General features: G+C 38.6%; 1 protein-coding gene across 1 annotated transcript in view; it reads left to right on the forward strand.

Annotated features, from left to right (window-relative positions):
* The first annotated feature begins 10,066 nt into the window (after window positions 1–10,066).
* LOC111611657 (extensin-like) overlaps window positions 10,067–20,688 on the forward strand; it is an 85,859-nt gene continuing 75,237 nt past the window's right edge. The window contains exons 1-2 of the mRNA XM_023349212.1: window positions 10,067–10,093; window positions 11,368–11,599. Coding sequence (XP_023204980.1) covers window positions 10,067–10,093; window positions 11,368–11,599 — 259 coding nt within the window. The remainder of the gene's footprint in view (window positions 10,094–11,367; window positions 11,600–20,688) is intronic.

The raw sequence follows: 20,688 nt of genomic DNA on the forward strand, positions 1-20,688 counted from the left end.
CACTTATAATTTATCTCCCAGCAGTATGACTTTATAGCAAAAAACATCAACAGTTTTACCAATGAAAGGACATAGTTGTAGTTTGTATGGTTTTAATGATGGAGAGTTATGCAAAATTTCACATTTTTATACTTCCATTTGGTCTCGACTGCTTCTGAAACAAAAACAAGCTTTTTTCTAAAAAAGAGAAAACGTTAATGTTTTCGGTTGTTTGGAAAATGAGCCGTTTCAAAAACCTCCAGAATGTAACATTACAATTCAGGCACTGCCTGTTACCTAGCAACCCCAGCAGAATTCTGCCCGTTACCTAGCAACCCCAGCAGAATTCTGCCTGTTACCTAGCAACCCAAGTGGGGCTCCAGTATGTTTGTTCAGCTGGTTTTATGGGGCGTTCACACCAAGCGTGTTTTGAGAAAATGGCATTATAACATGATGTAAAACTCACAACGTTGATTTTACATAATGCTGCCACTTTAAAATATTAACAGGACAAATGTGAAATTCAGTTTTATTCACAACCAAACTTGATGTGATCAAAATATTACCACTATTTTTGAAAAACAGTCTAAACCAGAAGCTGTATAATGGTGCGTTCACTCCAAACGCGGTTCTGGTGTCAGGCGCGTTTGGTTTACGTTCAAGGTCTATGTGGAGGCGCGTCGAGGGGAAGCTGCGCCGCGTTTCGAGCGTCAAGCGCTGTGCGATTTGAAAAGTTTTGAGTGTTTGCCCAACGTTGAAGTTGGAAAATCTTAACTTTTATTGCTCGACGTGAAGCGTCAGCCAGCAAATAGTTTTGCATTTTTTAACATGATCTCAGAAAAAAGAAAAACTATGGAGGATAAACAAATTGTTGCTGTTTGCTCTCGTCCCATAACCAACGACCAATCAAGTGGTGACAGAGACAGGAATAGAAAGGATCTTTCTTGAAGAAAATCAGCGAGGAAGTTGGAATGTCGGGTAATTTATAACTTTTACTATCTGAAAATATTTCCCCACATTTGAGCTACCCAAATCCATCCAGCATAAACATTGAGTCACGTTAAATAAATGTTAAATAAACATATTTATTTAGAGAAAATATGCAGGAGACGGAGGAAGAGTTTGAGAGACACGTGTCACGTGACACGAGTCTAATCTCAATGTCCGCCTAGAGCGATTTTGACTCATCTGAAGCAAAATGCCAAGCGTCTGACTTAAAAATGAACATGCGTCAAACTTGAGGCGTCGGACGGGTTTTTGACACTCAAAACGTGTTTGGTGTGAACGCACCATTACTGCTGTATACGCTGTACAATGGCTGCTGGAAAAGACAAGAGTTTTGTTGTTGACTTGCCATTCAGAAACCACTTGCTGCATTCTTGTTGTTTGTGCAGGAGACTCCACTTCTGCTTGTTAAAGTTATAAAAGCAGAAGTGCAGCCATTTTCACGTGCGAGCGTAAACGTTGAATTGGGGGGCGTGGCCAGCAGCAGATTATTTGGATTTAAAGTGACAAGACACCCTAAAACAACTCATTATCTAAGAATTATTTTATGCAAATAAATGTAATGAACAGATTTTTTTAAACTCTCTGTTTAAACAATAATAGGCCACCTTTAACCGAACATTGTGACTTTTGTGCCGCATTAATAGCGTTTCATTACTGTAAAGTTGTGGGGGTGTGAATACTTTTGCGAGACAGTGTAAGCTAAGGACAGCGATTTTTATTTAAAATGTCATGAAAGGGGAAATCTGTTAGAGGAGTTACAAAAACAAGAGCTCTCCAGAACGGCGCACTTGTTTCCAAGTTCTGAAGGAAGCGATAGAATTTGCTAGTAAAGCTCTGCCAGGAGTCCAGACGAACGGTCAGCTGCTGAGATGTGTTGCAGCTAAAATGGCTTCAGTATTTGACAAGGGATAAAAAAGAGTTGGAATATAAAGAAAATCTCTCTTTTTGAGCTGCATCAATTTTGCATCAAAGAGAGAGAAAAACCCGACAATTTGCTGGAGGAGGATAGTAGATGTGGATGTGGTACTGAAAGCTTTTATTTGTTTTCCTCAGTATGAAACAGCTTTTACTACTTGGAAACCATGACAAGACGGCAAACATTATCTTCAGTGTGGCAACTGTTTTTCTAATGAATTCAAGCCGACTGTCAGTATAAATAACTTGAGTGACTCACAGGGGAAACTATTTAAAGTTGCCCTCCTAATTGCGAAATGTTTTTGTTTATTCTGCCTTATTGTTTAGCTTTTTACGATTTGTTCGTTTTTGGTGGCTTGTGCTGTGCAGCTGTATTTATCACTTGCTCAAACGTCAGTTTCCTCTGAAGAGCCAAGACAGATAAAGTATGTCACTGCCGATGCGTTTTCATCTCCGCCATGTCTTTGCAAAGTTGTTTCTGTTGTTGTCACTTGGACGATATCCTTTCTTCTTCCCCGTCGTTTGTTGTCAGTGTTTATTGAGATGAAAGGCAGTTTTGATGTGCGGTTTTGAAGTCCAGGCTGACCAACGCCGCTTATAGAATATATAAATAAAAAAGTTTTTTCTTGTCTTTTGTGTCCAGATCAAAGTGGCGTCATTCCCTACGTCAATCACAAGGAAATGGAAGAGGTCATCAACAGTTTCACTTTTAGCTCGAATGGTTGGTGATATATTCTTATTGTAGCTGATAAGTGTTGAATAATGTGAGTTTGAGTGATTTCCAGGGAAGAAAAAATAATCTGTCGTCGTTTGAAATTGGGATCTTAAGGCTCACAGCAAAAAGTCAAAACCGTACCAAGTATTTTTAAGTTTCCAGTGGGAATATCTTAGAAAACCTGACAAAAAAAGACAAAACTACCTTAAAAGTAACTTTTCACCAAGATACAGGACAAGGGCGTCAAACTTGTTTTCATTCTGTTCTTAAGGCTCTTAAAGGGCCGGTTGTGCTTAAATGTATCAATAAACCCAATAAACAAATGGTTATAACCGTCTCTGCATTTGATAAGTTCTTCTTACAATTAAATTATATATAACAGTTTTTCACGTCAATCAATCCCTTCAGGATTTTGCTATTTTTTTTTTAAATATAATTTTTCGTTATAAATTGCTAATTTAGGAATATTTGCAATATTTGCACTCATAACACGATGCGACTTTTTATTACTACCAAATAATCTATCACAGACTAGAACTTGACATCAAGTAAGGCAGAAGTGTAGAAGTAAAATATGCTGCCACCATCCAATGTTTTCAATCCAATGTTTTTGACCATTTTTCTGGACATTTTTCAATAAGCTTGAAGTTATGAATTAGCACAAAAAACTTGATTTGTTGATCACAGTAAAACTGAATAATAGATAAAAACACTTTGATTTGACTAATAAAACAATATTTAAGCACACAACTGTTGTCTTGAAGGTTATATTTGTGTACTGTAGTTTTACAAACATTACCATAACTCTGCGATACTTTGCACTATCTGAAAAATTCCTACTGTTTTGGAAAGGGGAGATGTTGCGCTTTCCACCCAGTATCGGGTTATTACGGTAATTTCACCCACGCCATAGCTGGAAGCATGTTTTTCTTCGTTTAATCTGATGAAACACTCTTAATTGATGGTAAATTGCGAAAATGACTTGGTAGATATTGAAAGTTCCAGTTGTTATGGATAAATGGACAAAAATATTTACTCACAGAACATTTAAAAAACTTCCTAGAGTTAAAATAAGCCAAAAATATCCAGGTGGAGATTTGAAACTTATACAATAAGAGTACTGTTTGGGTAAAACATTTATTAATATCAGAGTTTTTGAACTGAGTCACAACTTATAAAGAGAAACATTTCTGTCAAACTTCACACTTCCACAAAACTAACATTTGTGATGGAGACTGACTGCAAAACAGCTGAAGAAATGACTGAATTATCTCCACACTATTTCGTCAAATTCTGCCTGAAAATGAAGCGATCATTTGGTCTAGATGTTAAATATTTGACAATTAAGCTTTGTCCTCTATACAGAACATAAACTACAATTGGGAGTAAAGGCGAGAATATGTGCAGTTTATATTTAAAAACAATTAATAAAAGTCTTTTGCTCCCAGACGGTTCATACAGGAAAAACATCTGTATTTGCTCAGTTTGTTCAAGCCTTTTCTTTTAACTCCTGGCACTCGTTTGGTTTGACGTATCTAAAACTTAGCGTAGCAGAATATTTTGAACGTTGTGTTTTTCTTGGCAGAACCCCTGGGGCTTCAGCTAATAAACATGATGTAATTTCATAAAGTAAAAGCTGAACATTTAGTTTAAATAGCTACCACAAATTAAAGCCTCCATATGCTTAACATTTTAATTAACAGTCCATATGGTCAGCTGAGCGTTTCATGATTCTTATGTCTGGCTGAGCAGCAGAATATGTGTCACTATGGAAAGCTAGAATTATAATTATTTTTTTAAATAAAATGTGTTTTAATTGAAATAAAACCACTTCAACTCAGCTGACGTATTAATACACTGAAATAAATATATATGCATAATTACATTTTCTGTGTGAGGCATTGCTTCCTCTGTTTAAAACATAATATTTCTGTCTGAGAGAACAGGAACATAATTTGAACACAAAGAGAGTAATTTACAGACAGTAGGTATTAAAGTCCCTCCAAAATGATGGGGCATAATACTTTATGCTAAGTATTTTAATTCAAATTATAAAGCAAACGCCTGCTAAAGAGCAAACACCTGTGGATTTCAACAACTCACAATTTAAGAGACAACAATGTTTTCAACTGACAATCTCACACAAAAACAGAAACATTTCACAAAACAAAGATGGCTTCCATCTCACATTATGTCCAAATTTCTTGTACTTTTTATAATAATTGTGTCCTAGTTTTCTTTGTTCTGTACTGATTGTATTTATTGTATTTCTTGACAAAATTTGTGTCATTAAGTCATTTTAACCTAGTTTTGTTTGTTTTTAGCTAGACAAATTACTCATAGTCCATGTAGAAGAGATAAAAAATTACCTTTCGACAAATTCTGCGCGTTTGCAAAAATGTAAACGGGGATGTATTGTTCAAAATTCACAGTCTTCATGTTTTTTACTTCCACTTGGGGTTCGACTTTTTCTAAAAAATAGTCAAAGTGCTTAAAAACATCACCCAACAAATTGTTGGCATCAGCTTAATGTTTATTGGTGTCTGGAAAAGTGACTTCAGGAATGTAACCTCACAAATTAGCAGGCACTGCCCGTTACCTAGCAACCCAAGCGGAACTCCGCCTGTCACCTAGCAACCCAAGCAGAGTTCCACCACATTTGGTCGGCTGGTTTTACTTTTGTATGCACTGTACAAATGCTGCTGTAAAAAATAAGGTTTTTTTTTGTTGACTTAGCATCCAAAAACCACCTGCTACTCAAATTTCAAAACACACATGAACGTTAGCTGCTAACCACTTCTTCTTCATGACTCAATCAGTGTTAAATAGTTAACATTCGTTTAAGTCGCATGTGCCAAACTTAAGGCCCGTGGGCCAACTCCGGCCCGCCGCAGCTTTTTATGTGGCCCTCTAGATTCTAGACTAAACACTAAGTGTGCTTAAATATCATGCTATCAGTCAAATCAATACAGTTTGTATCTGTTTACTACTAAATTATATCAGTCAGTCCCTCCAGTTTCTTGAGAATTATTGTGGAAATTCACGCAAAATCAACAAATCCCCGCACTTTTTTTTTATTGTACTAAACAGCTGCCTCAGCTTTAATTGATGTCAGATTATAGTCCATGATCTACATAAAAAGTCACATTTACCATCAAAAATAAGCACCAATATTTCAAAATTAGTACCACAAACAGCTTGATTTTTATTACCAAAAAAATCATACAAAGTATCACAAAATCCTGGAGGAACTGAAAAGATGTTCAGTAATGCCTAATTTTAAGAATTAATTGATATTTTAACAGTTTGTGAACAGGTTTTATCAATACATTCTGGAACAACCGGCCCTTTAAGAGCATTCAGGATCTTTATTTGGCCCAAAACAAAAATGAGTTTGACATCACTGGTTTAAGTGATCGCTGCGACTGAAGGCTGTGAAAATCCAAGATGCCTCAATTGAGCGTCTTGGTGAAATGAAGGAATGCTTTAGTACAGGGGAATCTAAAGTCAGTCTCCAGGGTTCGGCATGCTGCATGTTTTAGTAGTCACTGCCTCCTCTGCATGTCAATGTTCTGCAGAGAGAGCCCTGCTAACGAGCCATCATTTGATCCAGGTGTGTGGAACCAGGCAGAGGCCTAAAACAAGCAGGATGCCGGTCCTGGAGGCCCGACCTTGGTCCAGGCACTCACCCACATCGTTTACCTTTCAGCTTGGAGATTCTAACAGCAAGAAAATATTCCACTTCTTCTCACTTTGCATCGGTTGGAATTGGCTAACTATCCAAGCTAGCAAATCAGCTCTGCAGGTAGCCACACTTTGTATTTACGTTTTTCACTTTTATAACATTTATTAGCGTATGTGTGATTTTTTTCAGCTGCTATGCTCTTTCATAAAGCGGCTGGCGGTACTGCAAAAAATCAAAAACTTACCAAATATTATTAGTCTAGGTTTTTGTGCAGATATCTTGGTACACTTGAAATAAGACAAAATTAATGTACAAATAATAATCAGCAAGAATTATAAGCTTGTTTTAAGTCTGTATTTCCTCAATATTGATAAAAAAGTGCTAGTTTGACTTGCAGATTATTTTACTTATAATTATATGTTTTTCCTATATCGTAATTGAAATCTGCCAATAAAACTTGTACTTTTTATCAATATTTAGAAATTATTTACTTCTTGCTAAAAAGAAATTTGTAAGGTAGTTTTGCCTTATTTCAAGTTTTCTAAGATATTTTCATTGCAAACTTGACAAAAAATACTTGGTAATATTTTATTTTTTCATGTTTTTAAACAATTTATAAAATTATCAATATTTGTCATTTATTTATATTATTCTGTTTGCATCAAAATGTGCATTCCTGGCTCTTCATCCCAGCTATTATGTAACATTGAGCCAAATAATTGTTGTAATTTATATGTTGAGCTTTTTTTGACCTTGTGTGGATAATTAAAAATTCTCAAATATAATTTTTATAATTCATAGAGGTTTGCTTCATTGATTAAAATAACAAACTAACATGAAATAAAACTTAATGTTTGTAAACTTTAAACTGTAAATGTCTCACTGCTACGTTTCCTTTTTTCCCCCCTTGTAGATGTTTAGTGTGAATCCTAAAAGTTTGAATAAGGAGAGAAAATATAATTTATCACTCTACCTTTTCTTGGTTAGCACTAAGTTTAAGTTTTTAGTCCTCAGTGCCAAAGGAGTCAGGTTGATTTCATTAAAAAAACCCATTTTTTAAAGCCTTGATTAGCCTGAAAAAATTCAAAAAAAGTTTAAATGTGTGTGTTTTCTTTTTTAATGTCAGAAACAATTAAAGATAACTGACACAGAAGTCTATATTCGTCAGAAAAGTTTGCGAGTTTGAAGATAAATTAAAGAAAACTCCCATCACACCTTTACCTGTGGGATGTGTAAATTTGTTGGAGGTGGAAAGTGTGTTTAATCCTCCAGAAGTGTGTCTAATAACGCGAGTTACTGATAGCCATATGGGTTTGTGTAATCACCTCCGCTTGGAGTCATTTCCAGTAAATATATAATTGAAAGTGGCGTGGGGTAATTTTGATTTTAATTAAAAAAGACCCAACCTTTTTAGAAGTCTGGCTTTGCTTCACTCCTGCTGATGAATTGGAAATGAGCGTGCCTCCAATCCCTGACTTTTTTATTTTTTTAATTAGGTTATGTTATTGGGTGGAAAAAGCAGCAAACTTGTGTGGAGCAGAAATTAGTTGATGCCAGATGTGACCAGGTTTATCGCCGCCGCTCGCTCTCCTTCCCGGCGCCCCGCAGCAGGCCGAACAGGAAGCAGGAAATGTCGGGCGGATGCGACGGGAGGCGGAAGCGTCTTTGAATCGGAGGCATATGCAGCGAAGCTGTGTACAACCCCCTGCGGTGCAGGTCGTGTTGAAAGGGAAATCACTTGTTCCTGCTGAGAAACATTTCCCCCGTGCGAACCTTCGCTGCCTCATTTGCTCATTCAGACCTGCCACTTCTTCTTTTCACACCCATAAATTAATTTTCTCTCGCTTATATCCTTTTTACTTCAACCTGCACCGTGAAATGTTTGAATTCGACCTCGTAATTCTGTGTCAGACTCCAGATAACTTTGTTTTTTTATATATTTAGTTTTGTGAAATGGGCAATAAACAGGCCTTTGAGCTGCTTGATGCATTTAATGTCCTGCGAAAACGTTAAATATAGCAAATGGTGGACAAGAGAAACATAATTTTCCAGTCATTTTTTCATGTTGTGTCTCAGGGGCTTTTGGCTGTAAATGGATCACGCCCCGTCCCGTTCCCGCCATATGCCCTCCTCGAATCTTCCCAGCATGCCCCTGGGGAGACCTGGGCGCTCGCTACTTCACTCGTTTTGTCACTGGAGAAAATTACCCAACTGCCTGCATATTTGTGACAGTTTAGTGAGCACGCCGTCTACGAATATGGCACTAAAGATCGCTCTGTCGGTTCTGGATCATTTGGAATCCAATTTAATTCAGGCCTCTAGGAAAAAAGGCCAAATAAAAACAAAGCGACTTAATTAAGAAAGCTGAGTGCCTGTGGACTGCTTGTGTGTTGGAATACCACTTCAGTTTGCTTATATACTTGATGCCGGGAGGTACAAATATGAATACAATGCATATTAAGGCTGAGCTCTTTAAACAAGACGAATCTTGCAGGAGAATGACTGCAGAGCTGATGGAGATTTCTCTGCTGCTCAGATGAGGGTGAAATGAATTTTTGTTCCTTGCAAAAGTCAAACTAATATCCTTTAAACGCATTTTTTCACATTAAAACTGCAAACTTCAGGGTATTTTGTTGTACTTTTTAATAAATACATCTACACACATTGTTTTATGTAAAACGGCTCATATGTTGCACATGTCAAACTGAAGGCCCGGGGGCCAAATCTGGCCCGCCGTAGCTTTTTATATGGCCTTCCAGAATCCAAATTACATCAATAAATCCCTCCAGTTTCTCACAAGTCTGAAAAATTCACACAAAATCAACAGATTCCCACTTTTTTTCTGGCTTCTACTGCATTTTTTTCTTGAAATTGATATAAACCTTAACTGACAACTTATAGTCCGTGATCGATACGGCGATTTCATAAAAAGTCACGTTTAACATCATACATTAAGACAAATATTTCTAAATTAGCACCACAAAATCTGATGTTTTGACTTTAAACATGGTCTTTTATTCTGCTGAAAGGTTATTTGTAAGGTAGTTTTGTCCAATTTCTAATTTTCTAAGCTATTTCCACTAGAAACAAGATCAAAACCACTGTTTTTCATCAAAGTTATCAAATAAATTTGTAAGTCTGTACATTTATCTCTCTTTTTAAAAAAAACCCCAATAGGTTAATCCAGCTCTGTTTTCTGTCTTGGATCGGTATCAGCCGATGCTAAAGCTCATTTATTGTTATGGGAAGTTTAAAAAAACAGGCCAATTTTTAGATTAATCAAAGCGCCAGAGTATTTTTTTTATTTCTAACATGATGACAGTATAAAATCACACAAATAAACAAGGAATGCAAAAGGCACAAATTTCTTGCCACATCTTTAAGAAACTTATTAATCATCCATTTTTATCTGCGTTTACATATGTCTAAATATATACTCACTCATATGTCGGCCTCAATTTACTCATTAGTTTGATCTTTCACCCATATTTCTATATCTTGTGAAAATGACCTTATATTTCCTTTTAAATTGTATTAAACTTTAACTCATTTAACTTGTTCCATAATTTTACAGGTTAAATATCTAACTTTTTAATCGACCAACAGTTCAAAACAATAAAAACAAAAAACAACCCTGGTGTGATTTACACGTATTTGTAAAAAATAAATCTGCGTGTATTTCAGTGTTTTGATGGCTGGTTTGTGTTCCTGCTCACATTATCTGATGAAACGCTCCGTCTGCCCTGCAGCCCCCACCTGAGAGCATGTGTCTGAGTGTGGATCCTCTGAAGGTCTGTACTTACTAATGGAGATGGATTCAGGCAGCAGCCTGCCACCCCCCACCCCTCCCAGTCCACCCAGTCCCCCACCTTGGCCACATCATTTCTCTCCTTGGCTTAATGTGCTGCTTTTCTCTGGTGGGTTGTAAGTTGTCTCCTGACATCCCCAGTTCCCTCTGCCTTCCTCCCTCCATTTTTTTTATTCTTCCCAGAGAAAACAGCCGCCCCCCTGCAGACTGCTGTTCTGACAGCTAGAAAAGGAGAGATGGAAAGTTCTCATCCTCTGTTACAAGCTGTTTTCTATTCAAATAGTCTCCGTGTGAAGACTGCCAGTCAGCTGGAGGTTCACTTGCATGTTGTAGCAAACGGCGGCGTGAGGCGTCCGGCGAGTCCGAGACGTTTACTGTTTAAATAATTGTAGCTGCGCACTGTAAAACATTTTAAACTAGTTTAAAGGGATCCATGATTAGTTAGCAATACACTTTATTTGAGAAATATTTATTTTAGACGTAAAAACGATGCAATAATTTTGCTGTGGATTTAGTTTTTAAAAATGTTAATAAAATATTGTCACACGAACGTCGCCGTGTTGTTCACGCTGCAATGCATTCTGGGTAAATGACGGTTTTAGGTCCGACTGTGCCAGCCAAAACGGTGATGAGTAATGTTAAGCCTTTCTGAATGGAGAAATCACAAGAGGTGATGAAGATGAGGAGGAGGACCAAACGGAGGAAGGACAGAATTGGCCGCAGGAGCTGCTGGTGTTGACAGGAAATTTTTAATTCACTTGATAATTATGTGTTATTGGAAGATTAATACCTGAACACCAACTTTAAAGTCTTAAAAAATGCAAACTTTTAAAAAAGAAGCCCTGGGGCGTGCCGTGGTGGAGTAGCGGTTAGCGCGACCCGTATTTGGAGGCCTTCAGTCCTCGACGCGGCCGTCGCGGGTTCGACTCTCGGACCCGACGATATTTGCCGCATGTCTTCCCCCCTCTCCTTCCCTGTTTCCTGTCAGCCTACTGCCATATAAGGGACACTAGAGCCCACAAAAGACCCCCTGGAGGGGTAAAAAAAGAAGCCCTAACACAAGTTAAGCCTGGTGGCCCGCCAGGCTTGTAATACACTGGGGGAAACCCGGCTCTTGAGTAATTTTTTGGATTCTTACTTTTACTTGAATAAAAATATGTTTAAGTTCAGTTTTCAGGTACTCTTCCCCCCTCTGATGGTGAATGTGAGATTTTTGATAATTTTATGGTTTTTGCTGTTTCGTGGTGACGGTTGCAGGTTTTTCCTGCCTGCCTGGGAGCAGAGATGCTGCCTCTGGCTGGTGTTTCAGTGTCTGAGCCGCTGTGCGACCTTCGCCTGCAGTGTGTCAGCCATGCCCCGCAGCCCGCGCCTGAATATGGATGCCGGGCTCTCTCAAAACGCCTGGCGTTCCTCCTGCTTTCCCACTTCCTCTCTCCGACTTCGCTTTTTTTCACCTTCCACATCACCTTCAATCACTTCTTCTGGCATGGTGAGAAACTTTCCTCCTCCTCCTCGTCGGTGTTGCTGCTGAAGTGCAGCAGGAAAGTGGTAAAAACTTAAGAATATTCACTGAATTTTTTCTTTTTAAATCGAGTGACACCTGTTCATGTCTACACTGCAAGTGTTAGTTTTCACATAAAATTCATTGTCTTTTTCCCCGACTATATTAAGCGCCATATCTTTAACTGAAGGTGTTTGCTGACACATTTGGTGGTTGTTAATCAGCCTTTTGTATTGATATGTTTCAGAAGTTAAATTTCTCCAGTTGTTGATGTCTCTGTTGGAGGCTGCCAGCTCGTTTTGGTATTCTGTCAGAGCGGCTGCACGCCCACCACCATAACTAGCTCAGTGAATCTGAGCGCCAGCGATCTGACCTGAAGTTGATTCTCTGCCAACGCAGGTTTCTGATGCCTCACTGGAGATGGTAGCATGGCATTAGCTGGGCTCAGCGCACACACACACACACACGCCTACACATGCAGTCGCCTTACTGTCACGGGTGAGCGCTGAAGAAGTCACACCTCTCCTTCTTTTTACAGCAAGTTTGCAGAAGCTACCATCAGCATTCCCTCTCACCTCTCCGTATTTCTTCCTCTTGGCTTCCTTCCCCCACATCTGTCTCTCCTGCCAACCTCACTCCAGAGTTTAGCTTTCGACAGTGCCACTGGGGAAGTCCTCACTTATGACTAGTAGTCTTGTTTCAAACCCAAATAACACAAACTTCACAAGAAGCTTTTGGAGCCTCGGGGCTTCATCACCGTCTCCCATGCCTGGTCTTTCAAACATCTTGAAAGGAGATGAAAGATGGGATGAAAGTACGCAGACAGGACGAGTTTCCTCAGACGCCTGGAACGGATCCTTGTTCTGGATTTAATGTGTACTCAGTGACCAGAGTCCTACAAGTTCTTCGTTATGGTATTTGAGGGTTTATCTTTCCTTTTCTCCCTGCATTTTAAGACTAATATCTGTACTTTCTACACAGCAAAAACACAAAATATTATCAAGTGTTCTTCTAATTTCTAGTGCAGGTGTCTTAAAAAAACTGAAATAAGACAAAACTAACTGACAAGTAACTGTTCAGAAGGAAATAGGAGCTTGTTGTAAGTTAATAATTTATGGTTATAAGTGAAATAATTTCTAAAATACAGCCAAACTCGCGACCTTTCCTGTTTTATCCAGTTTTTGATTTCATGTGGTTGTTTTTTATTTTTAAGTAGTTACGAGGCACGGTGGGGAAACCTTAAACTGCTGCTGCGCAAGTTACCCAACTGGTTGTTGCTAGGTAACCAAGAGTGAGTGAGTCAGTTGACGCCACTAGCTTAGCTGCTGTGAGAAGAGGTTGAGCGGCTAAAGCAGGGATTTTGTATGACTAGAACTTTTTAAGTATTTTCAACTTATCAAGTCTTGAAGGTGAAAATTACTTTTTGCTTTTTCAAAACTTGTACTTTTTAACTTTTACTCGAGTAAAACAGTCCAACCTGTACTTTTACTGTCACTAGAGTACTTTTTCATACTTCTACTTAAATAGTGAATGTGAGTACTTTTGACCCCACTGCAGCAGAGCTGTGCAGGAGAAAAAGTAAAAGTATTTTGTTGAGCATATTTTTCAGGTATCTGTGCTTTGCTTGAGTATTTGTCTTCTTGAGGACTTTTTACTTTTTCTCCCTACATTTTAAGAGAAATATCTGTGCTTTCTACTCCGTCTTCTATAATGGAAAAAATGGTGACAAATTCGCTGCGTTCACAATCTAAATGATCCTGATTGAGTTTTGGTTTAAATAAAAACTAAACCGTATCAGTTTTTCTTTTTAAAAAATCTCTTTACGAACACAGACCATGTTGTGAAACAAAAATTTAAATATTTTTGTATGACTAGAACATTTTAAGTATTTTCAACTTATCAAGTCATTTTGTATTCTTGAAGATGAAAATTACTTTTTCAAAACTTGTACTTTTTAACTTTTCCTTGAGTAAAACACTTTACTGTCACTAGAGTAGCTTTTCATCTCTAGTGACAGTAAGAGGTGAAGCGTGCATGCGAGTACTTTTGACACCTCCAGCTGTGACGTACATAAAGTTCAGTGAGGTTTTAAACGTTTACGTTGGATTTGCTGCTGTCGTAATTGTAGCTCTGACTTTCTGCAGCTGTAGCGACTAAACCTGCGCTTTAAAAAGCTGAGCGATTTCCACTTTTTCTGAATTGGCTTCTGTTCATGCCTGGGTGTCTGCACAGAGATTTCGCTGTCAGCTTATTTTGCATACACTGCTTCGAGAGTCAGGGGATTACAGTGAATCTCCCTCTGCATGAGCAGTGGTGGGAGTAACTTCATATGCACTGTACTCCTCTACCAATCCCTGCTTTAGCCGCCTGTTCTCTAAAATCCAAACAAGGGATTTGACATCGGATCTTAGAGTAGCATTGACACTTCATCTTAGTGCTTCCCACTGTGATCTGTCAGCTGAACGCCTGTTGGGATCCACGCAAAAGCAGCCGGAGCAGAACTCCGTTTGAAGCGAGGACTGAAAACGTGTAGCGTGCAAAAATAAAAAGTCATGTGAGGGTTGGAGCTGAAGACATCTATGGGGTAATTGTGCTGCGCTCTGGGCTTTCAACAGATGTTTGCTACTTCTTCTAAATCATTTAAGAGGTTGTCAAATCATTTTCTTGAACTAAATCTGGTTTGTGTGTGAAGATAAAAGAAAATACAGGAATGTGGGATATGGCGTTACATTCATATCACAATATATATTGTGATGGGTGGCGGTAATGAAATATAAAACTTATAACAGAAAGGAAACAAATCACATTCTGAGTGAATGTATATATTTGTAGGTGTTTAAACTTATTTAACACTAGATTTTGTGGATGTTATTTAACTGTTTTTATGCAGCTGCCTAATTGCCAGGTCTTCCTTAAAATAAATAAAGATTTAAAATAAATCTTATAATTGCCTAAAACAGAGACCTGGCAATTATAGGCAGCAACATAATCTCAATGGTGACTCCCTGGTTAAATCAAAGTTAAATAAATAAATGAAAAATATTTCTCCACATAATAACTTTAATATAAAGAATGCCTGCATCAAATCCTGCTTTTTCTTCCCAGTGTTGTGACTGGAACTTGTAGTCAGCTGCATTGCTGGGATTCAAGCACATGCTTCGTTTTAAGGTGGTAAAACAAAATGTGTGTTTTTTCTCTCTTCCACACACTTTGCAGATTACATTTTTCTGCTCCTGGTCTTAAGACATAGTTATTAAAATCCCACAAGTTTTTTACTCTGTATGCAGTTGCACGGTGAGATTTACGAGTTTTAGTTTTTGTGTGTGGTTTCGGGAAAGCGCGTCAGACCGTGACATCTGCCGCACTCCTCCTGAGCATCGCGCTAAGACCGCAGGAGGGTTCAGTGACAGGGTTCATTGGACTCAACGAGCTTTAAATGTGAACATCCCGGCGGTTTTGCATTTACTTCGCCTGCGCTTTTACTTCTCGTTTCCCTCCTGTCTGACTGTGACATGTGCTGCGTTGCTCCTGAGCATCATGCTAAGAATGGTCTAGATAATTGACGTTTTTTGTACCTGCCTTTTTAAGGAGCACTTCCTTTGCTTCCTTTACCCTCTCGGCCACGCTGCTTCCCACTTCCTCTGTTTTGATGTCGGCCAATTACGTCAACAAGCATTACCACATTTAGCTGGTAGACTGCAGATTTCTATCATAAACCAAATTTCTATCCTTTCTACCTTATACCATATATATTGCGCTATTCTACTGAACATATGTCTCTTAAAGCTTCTGAATTCATTTCTGGTGATTGTTTTGGCTGCAAATAAAAGTATGGAAGCAAATTGTCAACGATTAAACTGTCTGCATTCTAATAATCTGTCCATTTAAGGAAATAATCTGGAGACGGGTGTAGTTGTTTTATTGAGGTGTTAAAAATACCAACAAATCTGTTGCAAGGTGTAACTCTAGGTGTATTCTGTAATCTTAGTTTTTGAATAGAGACAGGTTGATATTTCATAAAATTAAACCTAAGTCGGGGAAGGACATGTGAGCAATATGCCGATGTGTGTGACGTTCTGCAAAAATCCAAAACAGCTGGTCGAGATTTCTGCATAATCTGGGATATTTGAATAAAAAAAAAAAACACACATCTTTATGGCTGATTATTGCAGAAAAAAACTAAGTGTTTCTGTACTTGTTTTGCTTTTATAGAGTTTCGACGTAAGGGCCGGGAGTTACCAAGTGGACAGATAAAGAAAGTGTTTTGACAAACACGCAACAAAAACTAGCAGTTTGATTGTTTGACAAGCATGACAAGGCTACACTGTTATATCTGATGTTCATTTCTTCAACGTTTACTCCGGAGAAGGCTTGCTTTTATATTTTCTGAGATAAACTGTAAACCATCTCATATGGAAATTTTAATCTTTCTGTTTGTGTTTCTTCTCTGTAGGACGTAAACACAAAGAATCCAAATACATGGATGATTGGATTTTGATGGCATCTGGTGTGTAGGACAGTCTTGCAGGCATTGCCACAAGAAAGAAATAAAAAGAAAACGTCTAGTGCTTCAGTTTATTGAAGGAGGATTTCTGAAGCTGGTGGGTGTTTTTTCTTCACCTATTCTGCCATGTAACCCTTTATAGAACCGGGCACATAAAAACAGACGTAACGCCTAAAGTTATTACCTTCATCCTCTGTTATGGTTATGACTGCTCTGATAGGAATGCAAAGTGTCTTCCTGTGCAGGAAAACCATCTGAATCTCGTTGTGCAAGGAAGCGATCCATCCTCATTTACAAAATGCTGAATGATGTAACATCTTTAAAATATTGTCAAATCTCTCCAGTTTCTCCATAATTTTGTGTTTGTGGATGATTTTCTTTATATCTGCAATTATTTTTAATTTGCCACCATGTTTTGACCTTGTTTGGGACTTTTGGGTGGGAGTTGCTGTAAACACGACGACTACCTTTCCTGTGTCTTTGTGGTGTAACCGGGTGTTACAGAATCCTTCCTGCCAGTGCCAGAGATAATTGGCACTCCATAAACACATGATAATTGGACCGCTTTGATCCCTGCAATTTCGCTCTTCTTGGCCGAAAAGGCACAGCAGTTCTGTCTCATGTTTACCCCTAGACTTTATGCAACAGTGAGAAGATGGAGAGAGAGAGATTCGGGTTTCTTCTGAAGTGTTAAAAGCTCCCTGCAGGCTTTACTTCCTGCACCCAGCATCTTTTTGCCATTGTTCCTCCGCTGCTTATGGCCATGAGTCATAACAGACTTTCCCTCTTGCGCGCACATTCACACATGCGGGGCTTAATCACTTTGTGTATCTCAAAGCACAAAAAAACACCCATCTTTTGTTGTTTATCTGTGTGCTATTTTCCAGAGAGCTGGAACCTCAGTGCTGTCCTGCCTTCCAGAGGAAAGCATTGTTGTTTCTTAGGGTGTTTTCACTTGGTTTGATTGGGGAACCAAATTGCTACATTTGTTACATTTTCAAACCAAACCATTTTGAAAACCTGTTTCCCCTCCTCGCCTTTGGGGGCGCTGCACCAAAAACCATTGATGAAAACAACGTGAAGACCTCTGAAGAAGATACTGAATGCAACTTTCTTCGTCACAAAATGGAGTGATGTCAGATTTTTTAAGTTGTACTATTTTTCTCCATTTCTCTTGCTAGCATTAGACTAAAGTCTTTTTTTTTCTTTTACCCAGAATGCTCTGCACTGTAATCTGCTTCCTGCTTTTGGATGGGTCTCTGTTGTGCTTGCTTCCACATATGCATTCGAACCGTGCCTGAGTTCACTTCAACTGAACCGAGACAGAGGTTTGTAGGCAGAACAGAATCAAAGTTTGATTAGCCTTTCACCTTTCTAGATTATTTTTACGTGGTGCAGTTTGCGTTCACATTGTGCTTTTTAAAACAATTTTATGCAAGTGACCTAACCCTAATCATTGTTTTATTTTCAGCTGGTGTGGTTCTCTTTCGCACTGCACTGGGTCAAACTAACCAACCCAGTTGAAAAACCAGTTCCCCTCCTTGCCTTTGGGGGCGCTGTACCAATAACCACTGAAGGAAACAACATGAAAAGACATTGAATGCAACTTCCTTCTTCGCAAAATGTCAGCAAAAACAAAGTAGGGTCATTTTTGTAGGATTTTTCTTTTGCTTTTGACACGATTTTGATTTGGTTGTATTTACCCAGAATGCCCTGCGCTGTAATCATTCCTGCCATTCAACAGCAACGACAGGGCGGGACAGAGGACACACTGGGACAAACAAACTGCTAGCTACACTTCTGAATCTGAAGAGCAGCTCATATGATGCTGGTCTTGGTATGATGCGTGCTGCCAGCAGCATCGCTAAGCAGAAAATGTAAGATTAGATACGATTTGAGTTTATGCAGTAGCAGCGTTAGCAACACTGAAGGGCTAATTTTTACCACAACACCCAGCTATGGTGGCTCACAAAGTCCAAAAAGATGTAAATTTTTCTGTAATTGGTTTGCATTGAGGCTGTAGCGCACCAGAATTTGATTAAACCGGACTAAACCGTGTTGGTGTGAATGCGTACTAATGATGCAGAGGTTCTTCCTTTTAGATGAGTCCAGTAATCTGCATCCTGATGACAAACTGTTCTGTGACGTGAGGATTTCGGTTATTTGTCTGTGTGGTTCACTGCGTCTTCATTTGTAAGCTCGAAATTCTTCTGGGGAACAATCACAGTTTCATGAAGGATAATCCTGATTTTATTGTGAGATCAAAATTGGCTGAGATATTTGAACGCTGCACACAAACTTCGACTGTACACAATCGGGATTATCCCTGAAAATGTGATTTTAATCAAACCCAAAACACAATTAGGAGTCTGAACTTCCTGTCAAATAGTATAGCTTTAATTTGATTTTCCTTATGTTTATGTAATGCTGCTCTGCCTGTGTTGGTGAATTATGTGTGTTTTTATTGCTGCTACATCGCTGCTGGGTTTAGAGCTCTCTTTCATCACTAACATGCAGGCTGATTGTCATTCAGCCTGCATGGTGGCTCGGCTTTGACTCTTCTGATCCAGGAGCTGCTTTCTGCTCCTCCTCTTTTCAAACTTGCTTGTTGTTTTCCATTTGCAACACAGGGGGCAGCAGAGGTCAACTGTCCTCTATCTTGATTTTTTATTTTTTTTTAACCCACTTTCTCTGTTCTGCCTCTTACAATTCAGCCAAGAAGGGAAGAGTTTAAAGTTTTGAGATATGCAAATGATTTAGTTGCCATAAAATGTTAAAGAGGCTAGTAGAGGTTTAAATGTTTCTAATTAACCCTGTGGGTGAAAAAGATCTAGGTGTGTCTCATTGGGACATATTTATTTGGATGATTTTTGTAGAGGATTATTTCAATTTCCTCACAGGAAGGAGGTGAAGCTGCTTCTTAAAAGCTAAAGTATTCATCATTTAATCCTTTCACATTGTCTTTCATTACAGCTACAAACCTCAGTGTGTTTTCGTGAGATTTTATAGCACAACAAAGTATTGCACTGTCATAAAGTTGAAGGAAAATTACATTTTAGGGTTTTTTTATTGCTGAAAATTTAAAGCTTTCTTAAATCTGAACAAAATCCTCTAAAAATCACCTCAAGAAGAACATCTACCTGTGTATCATCTAAACTTACTTTCAATTTTAAATGCAACTGCTCTGTCCTTTATGGAAGAGTGGCAACAAGAAAAACATAAAAAAAACTGCTTTAATGTAAAAACACAACATCTTACCAAGTATTTTTGGTTTGTTTTCCAGTGCATATATATATATAAGGAAACTTTAATAAGACAAAACTAACTCAAAAAGCAAGAAACTGGAGCTTGTTTTAAGTCAATAATTTCTTAATATGGATGAAAATGTTCTAGTTCTAATCTGCTAGTGGAACAAGACACTTAAACTTATAAAATGGGAAAAATGAAAGATGTTTCAACAAAGTATTGACTTGAAAAGTCAATACACTATATCTTCTCACTACACCGTCAAGTGTTGCTTTGTTGTATGCATCACATAAATTTCCACTAAAATGTTTTAAAGGAAAAAGAAAATTACATTTTGCATGTTATTACTGTTAACCTGAGCACTTAATAAAAGCTCAGGTTGTTTTTAGCAGTTTTTGACAGTAAGTTAATGTTTTATAGTGTTTGGAAAATTACCTGTTGCAAAATAACTTCCAGAATGTAACGTCAGAAATCAGCAGGCACTGAGCCGTTACCTGGCAACCCCAGCGGCGTTCCGCGAGTTACCTGGCAACCCGAGCGGAGCTCTAACACATTTGGTCAGCTGGTCTTACTGGTGTATGCGTTGTATAATGGCTGCTGGAAAAGACAAGCGTTTTGTTGTTGACTTATCAATCAGAAACCACTTGCTGCTTTCCAGTTGGTTGTGCATGAGGCTCAATTTCTGCTTTTCAAAGATGTACGGTTGTATAACTGTGCATTTGTTTGCAGCCATTTTCATGTGGGAGTGCAAACGTTCAGTTGGGGGACGTGGCCTTTAGCAGCTTATTTGGATTTAAACAGACAAGAGGGCCTAAAACAGCCCATTCTGACTAAAATCTCATTTCTTAAGAATGATGTTGTGCAAAAGATGTAATGAACGTGATTTGTATAAACCATAGAACCTGTTCATGGAACATTGTGCTTGACTGCTATGTTTGTGTATACAGTGGGAACAGTGGGCCCTCATGATCTAACAGAAGTGTTTATTGATGCACTGAGAGGCAGCAATGTCTTAAAATTGGATGAAACTCGTCCTGGAAGGCATGGTGGTGAATAAAAAGGCCAATCTGGGAGTGGGATGTTGCGTTGCACAGCGCTGTCGCTGCCAGTACTGAGGTCTGGTTGTGTTTTCACACCAACACATGGGCAGGATGCTTGGCAGATTTAATTTCTGGGTGGGCTGTGGCGAGTGGCTGGTGTTAGGAAAGTGTGGAGCGGGCGTTTGAATCCCCGTTCCTGGGCCGTCTCCATGAGAAAGTGATGCCCAGTGTTTACTGTCGGTGACCTGGCTCCGCTTTCATCCAGATGGTCCCTTCCTGCATCTGAG

This window comes from Xiphophorus maculatus, chromosome 16, assembly GCF_002775205.1.
Source record: "Xiphophorus maculatus strain JP 163 A chromosome 16, X_maculatus-5.0-male, whole genome shotgun sequence".
Classification (NCBI taxonomy): Eukaryota; Metazoa; Chordata; class Actinopteri; order Cyprinodontiformes; family Poeciliidae; genus Xiphophorus; species Xiphophorus maculatus.